The 19,313-nt window shown below is 36.5% G+C and overlaps 1 protein-coding gene across 1 annotated transcript in view; it reads left to right on the top strand.

Annotated features, from left to right (window-relative positions):
* LOC133525804 (B-cell lymphoma/leukemia 11A) overlaps window positions 1–4,701 on the top strand; it is a 43,279-nt gene extending 38,578 nt beyond the window's left edge. Inside the window, exon 5 of the mRNA XM_061862192.1 lies at window positions 980–4,701. Within this exon, the coding sequence (XP_061718176.1) occupies window positions 980–2,976 (1,997 nt within the window). The 3' untranslated portion in view covers window positions 2,977–4,701. The remainder of the gene's footprint in view (window positions 1–979) is intronic.
* The last annotated feature ends 14,612 nt before the right edge of the window (window positions 4,702–19,313 follow it).

The following is a 19,313-nucleotide window of genomic DNA, read 5'->3' as shown; positions in this document are numbered from 1 at the left end:
CCAACACTAGTTGTGAACGTTATTGTCTCCACAATAAAATGTGGCCCGCGCTCACAATGAGCAATCAAATTACTGTCAAAACTCCGCCTTGCACGGCCGGTGCTTGACCAAGCGTCCACTGCGTAATTTTTGAGCTTGAACATTAGGAACAATACATTATTTTTTACTTTTGTTTTGACTACTCGATACCAGCAGAATGAAATTAATCACTCATATCATTTGTTTTAATCCGTAACTCCATACATTAATCATAAGTGATATATTAAATGTCTAATAGTCTTACTTGTTGCGAATCATAAGATTTTTATTATCTGTAGGTGTTAGTTGTCTTTTGTTTTACTCAGAATATAATCCTAAGCAAACATACAAACTGTTAACAGATAACCTACAAGTAAAGACTAGTAGGAAGTGATACACAGTAATCGATCTTTTTAGTCTTATTCTATAAGTTCTAAGTACCTGATATAGACATGTGATTGATGATTTGACTACTTTCTTATGTTTCCCTCGTTTACCTACATAAACTAAATAAAATAAAAGTAGTAAGTTTTCTCTTAAACTTATCACGGGTTATCCAAACCAAAGACTGCATAAGTCACAATCTCTAGACACATATGAAATATGAAAATTAAACACTTAGGCGTTTTATTTTTCTCATCCGGGATAATGTTACATAGATTTCAATATCAACACTGGGCCGGTACGTGATCCCCGCCCCGTATATTTCATAAGATTTTAGAGGTGCATGAATCTTGCGGGACACGGAGGAGCGATCATTCACGGCCGCCGACGTACCCGGCCCTCGGACCTTCTGATTAGCATGCGCGCCACGCACACTCCCTAGGCCCAACACTACGATATGTGAGAGCTATTACTAGACACTTTGCCCGTGTTAATATTGCTGTAAATCTTCTATTGGTAACCTTTCCCTTAAGAGATTAGTTTTCACATTTTTGAAGTTTGTTTTCTTTGCCCACAGAGCCAAGCAACTACGTGTGCTCCACTTGCAAGGCGCGCGTGCATTCGGCGTGGAGGCTGCTGCAGCACGTGCAGCATGTCCATGGAGTCAAGATATACGTGGATAGTGCTCCACAGCAACAGCTTAATAAGCAGAACCATTCCTCGTCGAGCACGTCTTCTTCAAGCTCAGGGTGCTCATCAACTGGCGCGCCGCTCCCGCCACCGTCGCTTCGCCACCACCCGTTACTACCTCCTCCGGATATGCATTCGCCTTTCGGAGTCGGTGGTCTCTTAAGAATGCCACTCCCAGGAAGCTTACCACCGCTGGCTCATCCCTCAGTTCCTCCTGCGCCACTTTTCGCGCGACCAAACCATCATGACCATAGGTTTAGGATGGAGCAACTAGTATCAGAGCAATTTCGCCACCATGGGATAAATTTGGCTGCAGCCGCGGCAGCAGTAGCAGCCAACTCCCTCCCACCTCACCAACCGTTCCCGTCACCGGCAGACCGGCCACCCGTCATACCGACGTCGGTCTCCTCTCGGGACAGAGTACCTCCAGTATCACAACCACTATCACTTGAACCCCAGCTGGATTTTTACTCGCAGCGCTTGCGGCAACTGGCCGGTACGACCAGTCCAGGGGCGGCCACAGGCAATTCGAGCTCTCCTAGCCCCAGGAAGCATTCGCCGCCGTTCGCTTCCCCGTCGCCCTCCCGAGTCGGCCAGACTCCACCGGTGGGCGCCGGACCCGGGACGGTGGACGCGCCCCGCGACGCTTCGAGGCCCCATAGCTCGACGTCACCGGAGCGCCGCGCGGAACTGCCGATCGCGGACGCGCCTCCAGATCGCCCGTCTTCGACTCCGCCTGCAAAACGCAATAATGACGAGGCTGTACATTCCTGTGAGTTCTGCGGAAAGAAGTTCCGCTTCGAAAACAATTTAATGGTGCATCGCCGCACACATACCGGCGAAAAACCATACAAATGCAGTGAATGCGACGAAGCGTTTGAGAAAGTTTCCAAATTAAAAAGGCACATGAAAGTGCATAGGGGTACTGATGCCAATACGGAAGATGGAGAGTCCGGTGGTGACACCGGTGAGGATGACTCAGATGAAGATCTCGAAGACGAGGAGTTAGATGGTGAGGAAGAAGAGGAGAATGAGGATGGCGAGGACGTTGAGGAAGCTGAGGACTTAACTGTATCAAATAGCAGTGCTCCTTCCGCACCACCCCGAAAACAATCTCTTCCTCTACCCGCTCATCCCCCTTCCGCATCCGTTGTTGGTGAACTAATGGATAAATTCGGTTTATCAAACATTGCTCAATACAGTGAAGCTTTCAAACAGGCATTACAGGAATCGGGAAACTCGCTTAAATGGCAACTGGCAAAAGACCGTGACAATAACAATGGTCCTTCCAGCGATAAGCCAAACGGCATGCCTCCCACTGCTGCGTTACGGCTAAAAGAAGAATTCGCAAAGATGCCGCCACAACCACACCCTTTGTTTAATCCTTTTGAAAATCCCTTCGAAGCTTCCAAGCGGATGAAGTTAGATATGGACAGAGGTGAAGGTTGGTGGCTGCCAACGTTACACGCGCAACGACCACCTGAAAATATTTTTGATGGCCTCAAAAACACTAGTAACGGTCTCTTACAAAACCCTCTCTTGAAGTCAAAAGACGGACGTCGAAATGACACTTGCGAATACTGTGGGAAGGTATTTAAGAATTGCTCAAATCTCACAGTCCACAGGCGATCTCATACCGGCGAAAAGCCCTACAAGTGTGAATTATGTTCATATGCGTGCGCTCAGAGTTCCAAGTTGACCAGGCACATGAAGACGCATGGTCGTTTGGGAAAGGACGTGTACCGCTGCCGGTTTTGTGAGATGCCCTTCTCAGTGCCGTCAACACTCGAGAAGCACATGCGTAAGTGCGTCGTGAATCAAAGTAACGGTGCACCGTTAGCATTGTCCGACGACTCGAACGCGTGTCGAGAAGAGGCCTCGTGACTCTACCCGTGGGGCGGTCTCCGCCTACCGCCGCCTGCGCCACCCAGCCAGATCTTTTAGGCCTAAAATCGTTGCGTTTCTTACCGCTTGAATCACACTAACGTTCTAGTCTTAAGAATTGAATTGGTTGGCGAATGATTGCAATATTAGCCCGAGAGCTTCCGCACCGAAGGGCATTAATTTTATTTATATCTTAAGTGACATATCGGATAGGCCTGAGCTGAACCAGTGTTGAGCAGTTCCCGTTGCATTGTTGATGTTAGTTTGCGAATTATGTTTTTATTTTGAGGCTGTACTGTTCATTTTCAATGATCTTTAAATGTTACATTCGATTGATCTTTGTTTGACATGTTTTAATTTATAGAAAATGTGGAAACCAATGCCAAAGTTAAGCTATGTTGATTTAATGTATGGTTTAGTTGTAAGCTGTATAGTGTCAATTATGAATAGATTTTTCCAGTATTTTCTTAGGATCTTCATAGTTCGGTGTAGCATGTACGTGTTTGGCAGTAAGTTGTTTGGTATTTTTCGGGTTTACTGTACAATAATAAGCAAATGTTTCCTATCTTAGTTAAGACCTTGTAAATATTAGATTTAAGTATGATATGTAAATCGAGTACCTATTGATGTTCATATTTATAGAAGACAAGATGTTTCGGAAATTATAGAAAATAAATAAACGAAATTTGGAAAATACGGTGAGTTTCCTGTAATCGATATTTTAAGTATTGTAGAAAGCAAAATTGGAATCGATTTTAAGTGTACGTGTTATAGTAACTGCGTATTTCTAAATTTAATTAGTGTTTAAATTAATCAAAATGAATCTATGGGAGAAGCATTAGACCTTAGTTTCATGTTCGAGTCGTGCCGACGAGAGCTACTTTCTTTGTTAAGACTGAAAAAATAATTCCAGTTTTGTTTTTAAAGACGATTTCGTGATTTATGGAACCTTTCACTCGTACCTAAATTAGTCCAAGTGTGAAATCTTTCAGTATACGTACTTAATGTAAATTATGATAGAATTTATATTAGATAAATATGTAAGGAAATTATAGAAGAGTTTTGTCTCCAGTCGTGATGTCTAAGGTATTCAAATTGCTTAAGGCCTCTTCAGTCCACTTGGTTTGATGTTTTTTATCTTATTTGTTAAGATTAATTCGAAGGAAACCTTGTCTGGACAGGTCTTAGGCAAGCAATTCCGTTTTCTCTTAAATTCAGTCAAATTGTCATTTCTATCACTTAGATACCCTGTTAGAATAACTCTTCGCATTTCCTGATGTTAATCTTCATAAAAAATATTTTATTAAGTCAGTCAATAAAGCTTTTATGTAGCGAAATCATTATGTTTTCAAATAAAGCTTTATTTACTGATTATAATTATGTCATACACTGCTTGCTCAATATTTTACTTATCACATAGGTATTTGGAGCGTCTATTGTTTCGTTATTTGAAACCGTCAAGTTTTCAATACATACCAGTTAAAACCCGGAAAAATTGACGGTTTTAAAAAAAATACAATTCAAAATCGATTGGATGTTTGCATAATGTAATAAATACCACTGTATTGAATTTCCTTGATATGAATGACATACGGAGACAAAATAGTAAAACAAAAAACACTAAGACAAATTTTATTGTGTAACGACGTGAAATATGAACTGTTTTTATTATATTTCATTTTTATTATTTTTATTTCAATAAATATCCACGATTTGTTAATCAAATTCTATGTTTCCATTTAACCCCTCTATGACGCCTCAGAATGATTATTTCTCAGAACCGAGATCTATCCAATCACGTTTTGTTTCTTTTCAAATAAGTACTTAGGCAATGATCTCTCAAAGACTTTCTACTATATCGGTACTTTATAGTTTAAAAGTGTTTTTTATTATATCAGGTTCGAATCCTGGTAAGGACATTTATTTGTCTGTTTATCACGAAAATTTGTTCCTGAGTTACGAATGCTATGTATGTATCTAAGTATCTACTTATAAAAGTATATATTACTCATACATGTAATTATCATCGCCTATTACCCATAGTACAAGCTTTGCTTAGTTTGGAGCTAGGTCACCTGTCAAACTCGAAAGTTGTCACTCAAACGCCACGATACCGAAATGTTAAAACTGAAATTGAACTTCATGCATATGAACGTAACGTCTATGTTGATCTGTGGTCCGTGACGGATTAATCCGTCGTTGGCGTTGGACCTGCGGTTCGGATATATACGTCGTTAGCGTCGAAAAGGTTATATTACAGAACATATTAGTGCGAGAAGTAGCATATTATGTTACTGTGTCGAACATTTAAAGGGCCATATGTACTGTAAAACGTTGTACGATACATGTGCGAATAGGTAATTCGCAACTCGTGTCGATTTAAAACACTCCCTTCGGTCGTGTTTTAATTTATCGCCACTCGTTTCGAATTTCCTATTTTTCTCACTTGTATCGTAATGTACTATTTTACAACACGAGTACCTAAAGGCCAGAAAGTAGAACTTTTCAAAACACTGCGTAAAAGTAAAATATATCCTTTAAAAATCATAAAACATTTGTAGAATAAACATACCTACATGTATGAACAGATTTTCACTTCGATAAAAAAAGCTGTCACTGTTGTTCTAAAAGCATAGCGTAGGTATCTAAGCTAAGCCGCAAGGCATGCGATACGATTTTCAAGCCTAGATTATCGAAAGGCGACGATATTATACGAAGATAGGCGGCGATGTATATTTTTTGATTGCTGTTAGGGTTAAAATATGTAATATATTTAAATTAGAGCATATTCCTGGCGGTCGATCTGGCTTTGGTATACTCAGAAGGCCGGTAATGATGCAGTATTATTATGATATCGAGTTGATTCTGATGATGGATATCGAAGGTACAGAAGGGGAAGCTACAGAAGGGGCACTATAGGACCTAGGTGATAAAACAAAGGAAAGTCAGAACAAGTCTACTAAATATCGTCTTAACGCAATTTAAAATATATAGTGTGTAAATTCAATACGGGCAAAACTTAAAACGGTGGTTAGCATAGAACCTAAGAAGTATACTGAGACTATTGCTCAAAAATAGTATAAAAATACTATCCATACAAAATAATTCAGCCAATGTAAATCAAAACACAAGTTACGAGATAAAAGCTTTTTATAGTAAATGTCAACGCTTGTTGGCAGTTACAATAAAAAGCTCGTATCTCGTTATGTCTTGCAATGTTTGCAATACATTGCTGCTCGGTAAATGTTCAAATAGTAATTACTATTTAAAAAAAAACTTGAATGAAGAAGTTTGATTACGCAGTAAATTCTATGTCTGGTTTGATTTATTGCTTACTCTATAGTCGTAGCTATAAATTCAGTTACAAACGCATTAAATTATTATCCATAGTGTTTATGGTCTATGAATTAAGTGAAAAAAAATAGGTAAGTTTTTTAATCCCTACTAATATTTTAAATGTGAAAGTAACTTTGTATGTTTGTCTGTCAGTCTTTACCTCTTCTTACAAAAACAACTGAATTTAGATGAAATTTGTTATGGGCATAGTTTGAGGACCAAGGAAGGATATAGGATAGTTTTAATCCATCATCATCATCATTCCACGGAGAAGAAGTCGCGGGAAGAAGCTAGTATGAAATGGCCGCTTCCATACAAACGTAATCCCCATTTTCCTCTCTGGATATTGACATTATGGAAAATATTTTTACATAATTAAATGTATATTATTTGACGACCGGTTTGGCCTAGTGGATAGTGACCCTGCCTACGAAGCTGATGGACCCGGGTTCAAATCCTGGTAAGGGCATTTATTCGTGTGATGAGCACGGATATTTGTTCCTGAGTCATGGGTGTTTTCTATGTATTTAAGTATTTATAAATATTTATATATTATATATATCGTTGTCTAAGTACCCTCAACACAAGCCTTATTGAGCTTACTGTGGGACTCAGTCAATTTGTGTAATAATGTCCTATAATATAATATAATAATATAAAAATATATTAAAAATAGCTATGCCCCTACATTTGACTATATTAGATTTTTTGATTATTGTAAAAATTTGGTGCGTCAAACAAATTTTATACAAACTTTTAAATGCTCCTAAATCTTATATTAATTAAAAATTCGAATAAAATCAAACGTAGGGGCATAGCTGTGGTAGATGCAACACATCATGTCAAATTTCCAATAATGTTAATATTCAGTCCAGAGAGGAAAATGAGGACTACCTTTGTATGAAAAGGTGATTTTGCACTTTCGTCTTAATGTACCATTTATTCATTCCTACTTAACTATCATTAGACATCGGCAGAAGTAGTCAAAGTGCAGCAAGACCATCATGATCATCACGTGTAAGTATTATGTTTTTGTGGGTAAGTTCCTACTCATAAAAATGTCACAAAACCTCATTTTTGAGAAAAAATTGTTTATTTTTCGTGAAAGCCACAGAGCAGAGTGGAATATGGTTCAAAAAATCTAGGTTCGTGTTTTCAGAAATAAAAATAGTTAATAGTTCGTATCATCCACGTTGACGTGCAAATTTGTCAAATCTAACCTTTATTAACATGATATTACGACTCAAGGCACGCGTCTTCGTGAATGACACGATCTATATCATCATCATACCGGTGCGTGTGGAGAAACCGTATGCTTGTTCAAATTAAAGAAATGCACAGGTAGAGTGAAGCGATGGTGGCCTAGCGTGCGACTTGCAATCTGGAGGTCGCGGGTTCAAACCCCGGCTCGTACCAATGAGTTTATAGGAACTTATGTACGAAATATCATTTGATATTTACCAGTCGCTTTTCGTTGCAGGAATACATCGTGAGGAAACCGGACTAACCCCAATAAAGCCTAGTTTACCCTCTGGGTCAGATGGCAGTAGCTGTAGTAAAAACTAGTGTCTACGCCAAATCTTGGGATTAGTTGTCAAGCGGACCCCAGGCTCCCATGACCCGTGGCAAAATCCCGGACAACGCGAGGAGGAAGAAGAAGAAAAAGAAGAAGGTGGAGCTAAGCTAATACCATAGAAGTTCTATTTTGCTAATCGATGGTAGATTTGAAAATCAAATTAAAAATAAGCAGTGCAATGCTGTTATATCACTAATTAAATAAAGGACTTAGGGCTTATTTTTATAATATATAGGGTGATTCCTGAAACGTGAGCAGGACCAACCATACACACTCGACAAATGCTAATGGCTCGTTCTCCAACGTATTTAAGTGATTAACTTTTTATTGACTAAAAGTGAATGCTATAGCATTAGAGGTTCTATTTTTCAAATCGCTGGTACATTCGAAAATCAAATTAAAAATGTGCAGTGCAGTGCTGTCATATCACTAATTAAAAGACTTTGGATTTGGATTATTTTTATAATATATAGAGTGATACATGAGATGTGAGCAAGACCAACCCTATACGCATTCGGTAAATGTCAAGGGCTCGTTTTCCAACGTATTTAAGTGATATACCTAACTACTCTTTTTCCGTTTTTTTAATTGTTTTTATTGATTTGACAAATGTTTAATACTCTACAATCATCGTCACCTTACAATACCTAATTAATAAAGTAGAAACCTAAAGAGGTTTAAAGAACCGTGGCAGCACTTTGATTATGAAAACAGTAAACTGTTACACTTGAGTGAGAAACGAGTTTTCGCGTGGATAAAGTAATGAGTATCGATATTTGACAGAAGTATTCCAATTGTAGGGTAGCTATCCATATCGTCAATAATTTAAAACTTTTTTTTTTCAACACAAAAAATAATAATGCGTAGGGTTGACTGCCCACGTCTTCTGAATCAACCTGTATTAAGAATCAGATTTTCCGAGATTAGGTCCTACCTCTTCAGGTAGGTGCATGCACCTATGATTTAGTGAGGCTACCAGTGGTTTTAAAATTTGGACCACAGAAGGTACCTAGTAATAAGAAACCCCCGGAAGCTTGCAATTGTAAAATAAACAAAAAATAATCAAATGCGTCAACACGGACAAACAGACGGACGGACATGACGAAACTATAAGGGTTCCGTTTTTACCATTTGTGCTATGGAACCCTAAAAAACTAAAGGTTGTTATTAATACAATCAAGTTAAACGCTTTCGCGAAATGGGACCTAGCTTTTCAGTTTGCATACAACTGTTGGACAGGGCCGGCAACGTGCACCCTTAAAGTTGGAGGCATCCATTGGCTACGGTGACCGCTTACCATCGGTAAGGCCGTTTTTTGATTCCACAAAAAATACAATGTAGGAAATCAAGGAGGGCTAATTCATAGTTACATTGTGATATCAACATGACAGGTAGGTACATATCTACAATCGGCCCGGAGTCTCGCTCGCGCCATAACATATGTTACATGAAGTAAGCGAAATGCACGCCCGAGTGGCATCATTTAGATATAATTTTGATATCTAATGGCCCGATTCGAAGAATCATTAAGACACGTTTAAGATCTTGGAAATGTCGAAATTTACGTTTATTTCGATTCCGCTGTGATCCCAATAAGATCTATTTAAGTACGATATTTCTAACGTCAAAGTGAAATTGGTTGCCCGAATCGAGCTGCTTCTGTCAATTATACGACATACAAACGATATCTGTACCCATAGTGTAAATTTTATCGACATCATAACGTGACGAACGCGTTTGCGTTAAGTCTCATTTTGTATAGGATTTTGAGTTTCCAAAACGTCCCGCTTGGCGCGCTCTTTCTAAATCCAATACAAAATGAGACTAAACGCAAACGCGTACGTCATGTTTCAAAATCGAATTTATTTACACTAGGGGTACTGAATGAGAACTTATCTAAACCAGAACTAAACGTTATCGTATTGCGTTCTTCGATACGCAAATGTTAATTTGAATTGGCCTCACGAGTATGTGTAGCAGTGCCACAACTTACAGGTATGTGTACCAGTAGGTACATCAAAATCAGTAGATTAGGATCAATCTTTCAATAATGTTATAAAACAACAAATTGTCGGAAAATTTATTCAAGTCATGTTGAATAATGTAAAAATACTCGTATGTGTTTATTAACTAATATCTGTGAGACCGAGCTTTGGTCGAAAAACATATAAAAAGAGACAAGATCTAGTTTGATGAATTTTTCGCATCCGAAAACCCCGATGTAACAAATTTCATCGAAATTGTTAGAGCCGTTTCCGAGATCCCCGAAATATAAATGATGCGGGCGAATATTTAAACGATGGTTAGCATAGGACCTAAGAAATCTATTAACCATACAAAATTATTCAGTGTTGTAAATGTTAATTTTTTTTAATTAATGATTACATGGATAAAACTAAATATGGTTTATTTTATCGCCCGTATTGGATTTACACACACTGTATATACAAGAATTGCTTGTTTTTATACAAGTATAAGATAATTTTTAAAAGGGGAACTATTACTCTTATTGGTATAAATCATAAATAAAACTACTTAAATACACATTCAACACTTTTGAATACAATCGATTGAATATTTTAATCGTTTTGCAATAAACTACCAAAACAACAGTCCAACTTGCCTTCCAAAATAACATGAATAGTTTAGTCTCATTCAGCAATTTCACAAGTCTAAGATATTCAACTTGGGGCTACTAGCGCCATCTACCGTCGAGTAGCGGAAGCGAACGGAGGGTTGAAACTTGTTGAAAAAGTTTTTGCGCGTGGTCCAAAGGAAAAAGCGACTTACTTAAAATAATATAATAATATATTTATATATAATTTATTTATTTATGTGGTAAATGTAGTTTATAACGGTTGCAATTTTTTAAATTCATTTATTAAACTTTTCTTCTTCGCACTAATTGTATGCTTGACTAACATTACCTACTAATAGAGAATACCATTTGACATTAAGTCCGCCATTTGCTAATCGTTGTATATATTTTGTAGATTAAAGTTTAAATGAATAAAACTTTTTAAAACTAAAAGTTTTAATTCTTATTAATTTATTGTTGTGTTAAATTATTGTTGTAAATATTTTAATTCAAAGTACTGGGATTTTACTTGCATATAAAACATGATTGTTTAAATACTTATTCATGTTCTAAAGTATTGTAGATCTATATTTATGGGCATGCATATTTATTGGTAAAATTAACAATATACATTAAGTATTTAGTATGTTACATAATAATTGTTACTTGTGCTTTAATTTATTCCCCTTTTCCTTCGTCCAATTAAAAATAAACAGAAAACTACACTGTTTTTGAAATTATAAAAAATGAATTGTATACTTTAAACTTCGAATTTTCCTAGGTCGATAGTTTAAGTGGTACACATCTTCAAATCCTGATTTGTTTTATTAGAATTAAGTCTTATAAGATTTTAAAGGTTTAAACTGAAGTCTAAAAAGCACATCGATTGGTAACCAATTAGTTCTATTAGATTCCACTAGATGGCGCGGTTAATATATTGTCTATTGCATACTAGATGTCGCTAGTAAGAAAGTTGAAATTAGTCTCAGAAAACAAGATTGCAATAAAACAGCAAATAAGCACACTCCCATGGCAACTGAAAAAAAAGTTCTTTATCTGCTTTTTTAGCAATACCAAAAGGGTATGAATATGATTTTAGCAATAAAATTGGTTGTTATAACCTATTATGTTAAATGAGTGTATTGTAAGTTGTAACACCTCCGGAGTTGCTGGTGTCCATAGGCTACGGTGACCGCTTACCATCAGGCGAGCTGTATGCTTGTACCAACGTGGTATGAAAAATAACTATAGGTATGTGTTGCCCCTTATTTTATTCGTTTTTACGGCTCGAGTGACTGGCGACATTTTAAGCCGACTTTCTAATTGGCGTGGTGCTTATTCTAATTTGGTCACAAAGCTATTGTCCCAGCTGGAGTTACCACGGAACACAGGACATAACAGGCAGGGGGCGCCACTGTCATATACATAGCCAATAAACGAATATAAATACTCTTTATTTTACACCTCAATACCGAAAACAACATAATGAAATTAAGAGCCCATCAACGTGCTCACTAGCGCCACTGGAAAATAATTGTGATTGTTTAAATTTAACGACAGATATTTAAAAAAAGGGGGTCGCTATGTACTGTATTTTGTATTTATGTACCTTTTCAATACGTCAAACTAGTTTCTATGTTGCTGGATTAATCGATCTATGAACTCAAAACAAAAACGGCCGTTTTAACTTTGGACGCCTAGATTGACGAATCCAGCAGAACTATTATGATGTATTTAAAAGGTACTTAAATACAAAATACAGTACGTAGCGGCTCTCTTTTTTAAATGTCTATCATTAAATTTACCTAAATAATAACAATTCTTTAGCAGTGGCGCTAGTGAGCACGTTGATGGGTTCTTGTTGGTCTTATCGCTAAAAAGTGGCTTCTACCAGACATGCTTTGCGTAGCGGAAAATGATATAGTATATTCTTGAAATTTTTTTTAAATAGGCATTATACGTCATATAGAAAAACAGTTTCTATTTATTATTGATACGAATTTTATTCAAAACTTACAACTAGTTTGAAGTTTTCCCCGCCAATCCCCATGGACTGGGATGTTATTACGCTCCACATTCACCTCAGTGGGCCAATTTTTGAATTTAGAGCGATCGTTTTCGTACGGCTTCTTTCAATATCTCCACTACTAGGCATTTAAATTCTACCAACAGAATTGAAAACGAGTGGTCAATACCACTAGATTCCCAATATCTATTGCTCGTATTTCAAAATTATCAATTCATCGTTTTCCACAGATTTTCGAGTGACGAAATCGAGCGCTCAAAATTCGAAAATCGGCCCTCTGACTAGCCAGCATACGAGTACGAGCGATCTCCGATCATCCATAATTAAAAGAGTAGATTCTGCCCGCGACATTGCCTGGAACGAGGGATGAAAATTCCAGAAAAAAATTATAGTTTTTTCGGGAACTTTACAAAATTTCCGTTTTTTTCCAGTTCTATCCAGGAAAAATAAATACTTCACGCACAATGCCACCGATGAGTGATGACAGTGTCAAAGTAACGGCAATGCCTGAAAGTAACATTTTAGACGTGCAACCTTTACCTACCCTGTTTAAATTCCTAATTAAATATATTGAAAAATACTGAAGTTAAAAACAACTTGTTTCCTTCCGGCTTTATTAGTTTTTTCGGAAGTATTGTAACTAATATTTGCATTGTTTTTTCGAAAGAAACTTGATAAATACGACGAGTTTTAAATTATTCCCATTTTATTCTGTGTGTGTGTGTGTGTGTGTATGTGTGTGTGTGTGTGTGTGTGTTTGTGTTTGTGTGTGTGTCTGTGTGTCTGTGTGTGTGGTGTGTGTGTCTCTCTCTCTCTCTCTCTGTGTGTGTGTGTCTCTCTCTCTCTCTCTTTCTGTGTGTGTGTGTGTGTTGTAAATAACTATTATTTACGACTAACTTGGATCATTTTGTGTTACTTAGTGACAGTTCATATCTTAAGGCTTAATTTTTATTGCGATACTCTATCTATCTACCAAATTTTATCCAAATCTGACGAAAACAATCGACAACAAATGCCAATCGGCCCGTGGTATTTAATTTTATTGAAAACAATCAATCAAACAAATTGGTTTGTTTGTTTAAATCAGCAAATAGGCCCCAGGGGTACTTTTACACGTCAAATTTTTACAAGCAAAAAAAAAGTACAATTACAAACCTACCTTTGACCTTAACTTGGATAAATAGATGCTCCTATTAATATAAGAGCATATAATTACGTTTCCATTAAGTGATATCCTACATGTCTTGTTGCGTTTTGCTAAACACGTTCACGATTTTTAGATTTATCACCACCATTATTTTAATATTTAATATAATTTATGTTGTGAATGTTACTTATTTCTTTTCCAACTTGTTTGCTATAATAATGATGTGTTACACTTCGTGCTGCGTTTGATCATGGCCCCGACGGAAGACTAGCCCAGCCAGGCTAGCACCATGCTGAGTCGGGACCATTTCGTGGCTTGTACGTTAATACGTAGGTACTTACCTAAAGATAAAGATGATTCCATTGTCAAAAACTGTGTACTATGTACATGTCATTTATATACAATATAGGTATGTGTCAACAGTTTGCCCATTTTAAGCGTACAATAGTAAGTTGAGTTTAAATTTAACAGAAAGAATTTGTAACTATAACAATACTAAAGGGATAAGTCTTGTAGCATTTAGTACCCCTAGCGTAACGTGACGTACATGTCTCGTGCGTTAAATCTCATTTTGTATGGGATTTTGAGTTTCCAAAACGTTCCGCTTGGCGCACTGTTTCTAAATCCTATACTAAATTTCATTCATTCATTCAAAAAAAAAAGTAGTATTAAAAAAAAAGAGACTAAACGCAAACGCGTATGTCACGTTACGAAATCGAATAAATTTACACTAACATAAATACCATGTTTGCAGTTTTATGTTACGTGTTGTTTTCTTCTTTTATTTTGCCACAAATAAACACTCCCTATTCTCTATTCTATTCTCTAATTCTGTAGAGAAATAAGAAAAGTAAATCTATATTTTATAACCAGTGAAACATATTAACATTATAAGAATTTTTGTTTTGATGTACTAATCTTTTATTTTATTGAATTAAGGATTAACAAACATATACGACAAGTTTACCCGTGGCAAAATGTCAATGAAATGGTTTGAAACTGAATATGAATAAGTATTGATTGTAAATCATAATTTACATGATAGCTTTTTAACTTAGGTGCCTACCTTTTATTTGCTGCCGCTCGGAGATCTTTAAATTACAACATATAATTTAAAACCTACAAGTTTAAGTATGTGATATGTTAGTGTGTGAGGAACGCGCTACTTAACACGACAGATAACAATACATTTCCTAACATCAAAGTAAACATAATCTCATTATAAACACCCCGTCACCCTTTGACTCGATAAAAATCCAACAAGAATATTAACCCCTCAAAAGCCCGAGGGAAATTCCAGTTGGACATAAACACCCAATCGTCCGATAAGATCCGATAACCCCGTGTGCGAGTGACCAATGGGCATTGGGCATTGGACAGTGAGAGCCACGCCCCGCTGGACAACGGGCAGTGGGGCCATTAGGGGTTGAATTAGTTTTTAATATTTGAAGTGTATCAGTGAAAGTTCTATTGATTTTTGGTGTTTGTTCAGATAGTTTTTTTTTTATCGATAGGTAAGAGTAAGCTGTTTCGGCATCAAATGGTGTTTAATAAAACAACATTAAAGGTGTGTTTATTAATTTATTACATTTCAAATACAACATAGAAATTAAAAAATATAATAATTTATAAGTTATATTAACATTTTATAATAATACATGTTTTCGCGTTATCTTTATGAGACGTATATATATTTAGAAAAGAGTTTTCAATATTATATTATAATATGTATTATGTAACTGTAATATTATCTTGATAAACTTGCGATACAGAAACATTTATTCAAGAATACATCTAGATTGATACCCTACATTTTAACAACTATATCGTTTTTATGTTAACAAAATTATTCTAAAAATTGCTTCAATAACTTAGCAAAATTATTGTTATTATATTACATTTAAATCTATTGCATCGGTGCATTATAATCATTTTTGACCATCTGCTATTTTAACAATGCAGCTTTTGCGAATGGTTTTTGCAACATTACAAGGGTTGTTACTAAAAAACCTGTTTTATATTTGCATTCATAACTTTTACATAGGCACCGGTTTTCAAATAAATACAAGTATTTAAATATAATAGATTTGTACTGACTCTTTTTTACTTCACCAACTGAACAAACATTTTCTGTAGGTATTTATACAAACCTAATCGGTTATTTTTGAATGCTTATATTGAATAAAAAGTACGGACTGTACATATACTAGGTAAGCATAGTTATTAAATTTTTCCGTTATCATTTAAACAAATACGTTTTAAATAAGGAAACAAGTATATTACCTAATTGACATAAAGCTAACTTTCGCTTAACTTTTTGCTATCAATATATACGAAAGTATGCACTGAATATGAGGTAATTAGTTACCTACTTAATTCAAACAACGTAAAGTATCAAATACAAAAAAGAACACTAATTTAACCGTAAGTTTTAATTTAAGGAATAATAGTAATAGTTATGCATTTTCCTAACAAATCAGTAACCCTACTTACAAAATACTTAACATTTATGACACATCATTCCAAACAAATAACTTATCGACACATCAACACTAACCATAAAAATAACACGAGACACATGTTTCACAAATACAGTATTATTATGAGAAAATAGCGTTTTAGGGCACGCGTTTACAGAAAACGGGAATGGGTCGCTGGGGTCAGCAGGGGCGCAAAGAAAGGGTTGAGCCCCAACTGGCCATGTGGCAGCGGCAGCGCGTGGGTTGAGCGGGTATCTACTTTGGTACTTATTTAATAATGTTGCTTTATTGTAGAATCGCAGTATAGGTAGGTATTGGTGAGAGTGGTGCATTACGCTGCATATACATTCCTAATGCACCTTTAATCATTTTTCATATTGTAGTTAGTTATTTAAGTTATTTTCCTTTTTTCCTCTCTGTAATATTGTTTTTTAACAGTTATTGAGATGACAAATTAAATATTTTGTTAACCCTCTTATAAATAAGCTTTTTTTGCTCGAAATAAATAATAAATCCTATAAAAATGTATACAATGTTTACTTTCAAATTGGTTAGAGCGAAGAAGTAACAATGATCGGAAGCCCTTATTTTGTCGTCTTGCATTCGTTGAGTTACAGTTCACACTGACCTGAAATCAATATCACTGTTTTGAAACTTGTCTGCATTTACTTACCTGAACCCCTACCTGTAAATTTATTCGATAGCGTGTTAAGTCTCATTTTGTATGGGATTTATAAACAGCGCGCCAAGCGGGACGTTTGAGAAACTCAAAATCCCATACAAAATGAGACTTAAAGCAGAAGCGTACGTCACGTCTCGCCCTCGAGAGTAGGGTTTAGACTAGGGTTACTGGTACGTACTAGGGTCAAACAGTATTTGAGCTGAGTCTGAGCGTTAGTTCAGACATTCGCTCCACGCCGCAGTAATTGCCGGTGCAAATGAGACGCGTCACGCAGCCACCGCGCCTGGACCGCCGCACCTTACACTGGAAAGCGTCCTTTACGTTGCAATTTGCAACGTGGGTACACCGTCGGCCTATCTGTCAGTTACGATCGCAAATCTATCGCATAGTGTTGAAGAAAATTGCTATTAAAGTTAAAATCTCTTTCACTGGAAAAGTAATTAGCCGAACTTCTTATATAACTGAAATTAAATATGTAATAAAGACCAACATCTTACACTCAATTTTGTTGTTACAAGCCAACCTGTTGTGTTGGCCGGTGTAACACATAGTTCGTAAGTCCCAATTTATTTGCAAGTAGTAACAAAATATATTGTTATTTCTTTCGCTGTGAAATTGACTATTAACGTCCAAGCGGGAAAAATCGTCATGTCAGGAAAAGGATTATGTCAGCGATTGCCGATAATTATTATTATAGGAAAGTGACCATGTGTCGGTAACCTAACTTGACCGATGTTTTTCTAGCTTAAGACATCTAACACAAACTGTTTTTTTTTTTAAATTAAGGCACATAAATAGAAACATTGTATAGGCCGACGGGAATTAAATGTGACGTTCGGATGTCAACTCCAGCTGCATTATTACTGTAGTAACGTCATAATCGCGGCGGCAGAGGTCACTCATTTTTCAAGTAAATTGCAACAACGACGCCGCATCAGCACCTAATGCAGCTGCAGGCTGCAGTTGAAATCCGAATGTCACCTTTACGGTTGCTTTTGTTGCAGAAACGAGCTGCCTTTTAATCTTTAGTATAGATGGAAGAAACCATTAAGTACAAACTATAAATTAAAACAGCCACATTCCATACATATAAAATTACGCTATTAAGTAGATAACCTAACCCAGCTCATTCTTAATGATAATGAGTAGGTATCCTTTCCACGTCAACTGTGCGCCGCACTTTACAACAAAATGTCTCCCTTTCACCTTCTGCTTTCGCTTGGGTAATCTTATTTCCGCGCTATTCAAAGAATCATCATCTCATTAGCCATAGATCCAAGGTCCAAACTCCTGAGGCAGATTTGGGGACTTAAAATGTATTACCTTTTATTGTGATCCTCAACACGGATTAAGAGAGAGCGCGGTTTTGAATTTTGATTCGGATTGTAGCATTGATCTTGACCAGTTGACAATGAGCTCTCACGTCTTATTGGTCACCTTGTTTCTAGTATGTTTGTCAAAGTTTTAGCGGGAATAGAGAGGTCAAATTACGCAGGTTTATTTGTAACTATGCGCACCTATCTTGCCTATTGCTTTGATTACATTCTACAGAATGGTTTTTAATGAAGATTTTGAATGTTTGAGGCGTGGTTAAGAACACTTTGGAGCCTTTGTGGTGAATCTCTTGAATAACATTGAGTCCAGTTTTGCAAAGCACTTTAGTAATTAGGTTTCTGTTTATTATCTAAATATACGAACTGTATTGTCAAATTTTTTCAGGTTATTTGCGCATTCGTAAACTTCATTATAAATTAGTACAAGCTACTAAAAGTGACACTGATAAGAACTGGCCGCGTAGCCAACGTTACAATCGTTCACGATCCGTAGCGTATCGTAGCTATCTCTCTCTATCACTCTTCCATATTAGTGCGACTGTGACAGTTCAGTTTCGTTCGCCACGGAGCGTGAACGATATGCACGTTGGCTATTACTATTACGCGGCCTGATATGAAGGTGCAAAAAGACGTTCCTTACCTCTTTGACCATTTTTTTTACTGTGACAAGATTCGATATTGACGGTCACTATACCTACTGTAAAATCTGACATATAGGTACAAATTACGCTAATGCGTATGTACTTAGTGAACAGTGACGCACAAAAAACCCGAATGAAATAATTTACTACTTTACATCAGCATACAGTTAATCTTAACTTTCTAAACCGCTGCCTTCGGTCCTACACATTAGTATTTCATCTACCCATACAAAGGTAGACACCCCCAGGGTAAATAACAAAGAAATATATAGCACAAAAGGTTCCGGGAGGGAATGTGGACAATTTTACACGAGTATTTAGAACCCCACTGTCCAACGGTCTCGGAAAATTGCTGAGTTAGAGCTGCCCTTATTTTATCGATGGATTTCCTTTGTGTTTAGTTTTTATTTAAACTTGCATATTTTTTGTAGCTAAATTCAGTTAGGTGTAAATGTGTATACCTGGGTTTGCGTTTTTTACTTTACCTTTTATTGCTTTAAAAATTCTTTACGTCGAAGGAAGCTTACAAATATCTTT

This window comes from Cydia pomonella, chromosome 15, assembly GCF_033807575.1.
Source record: "Cydia pomonella isolate Wapato2018A chromosome 15, ilCydPomo1, whole genome shotgun sequence".
Lineage (NCBI taxonomy): Eukaryota > Metazoa > Arthropoda > Insecta > Lepidoptera > Tortricidae > Cydia > Cydia pomonella.
The sequence above is the reverse complement of the archived record's forward strand: the minus strand, read 5'-3'. Positions and strand labels throughout refer to the sequence as shown.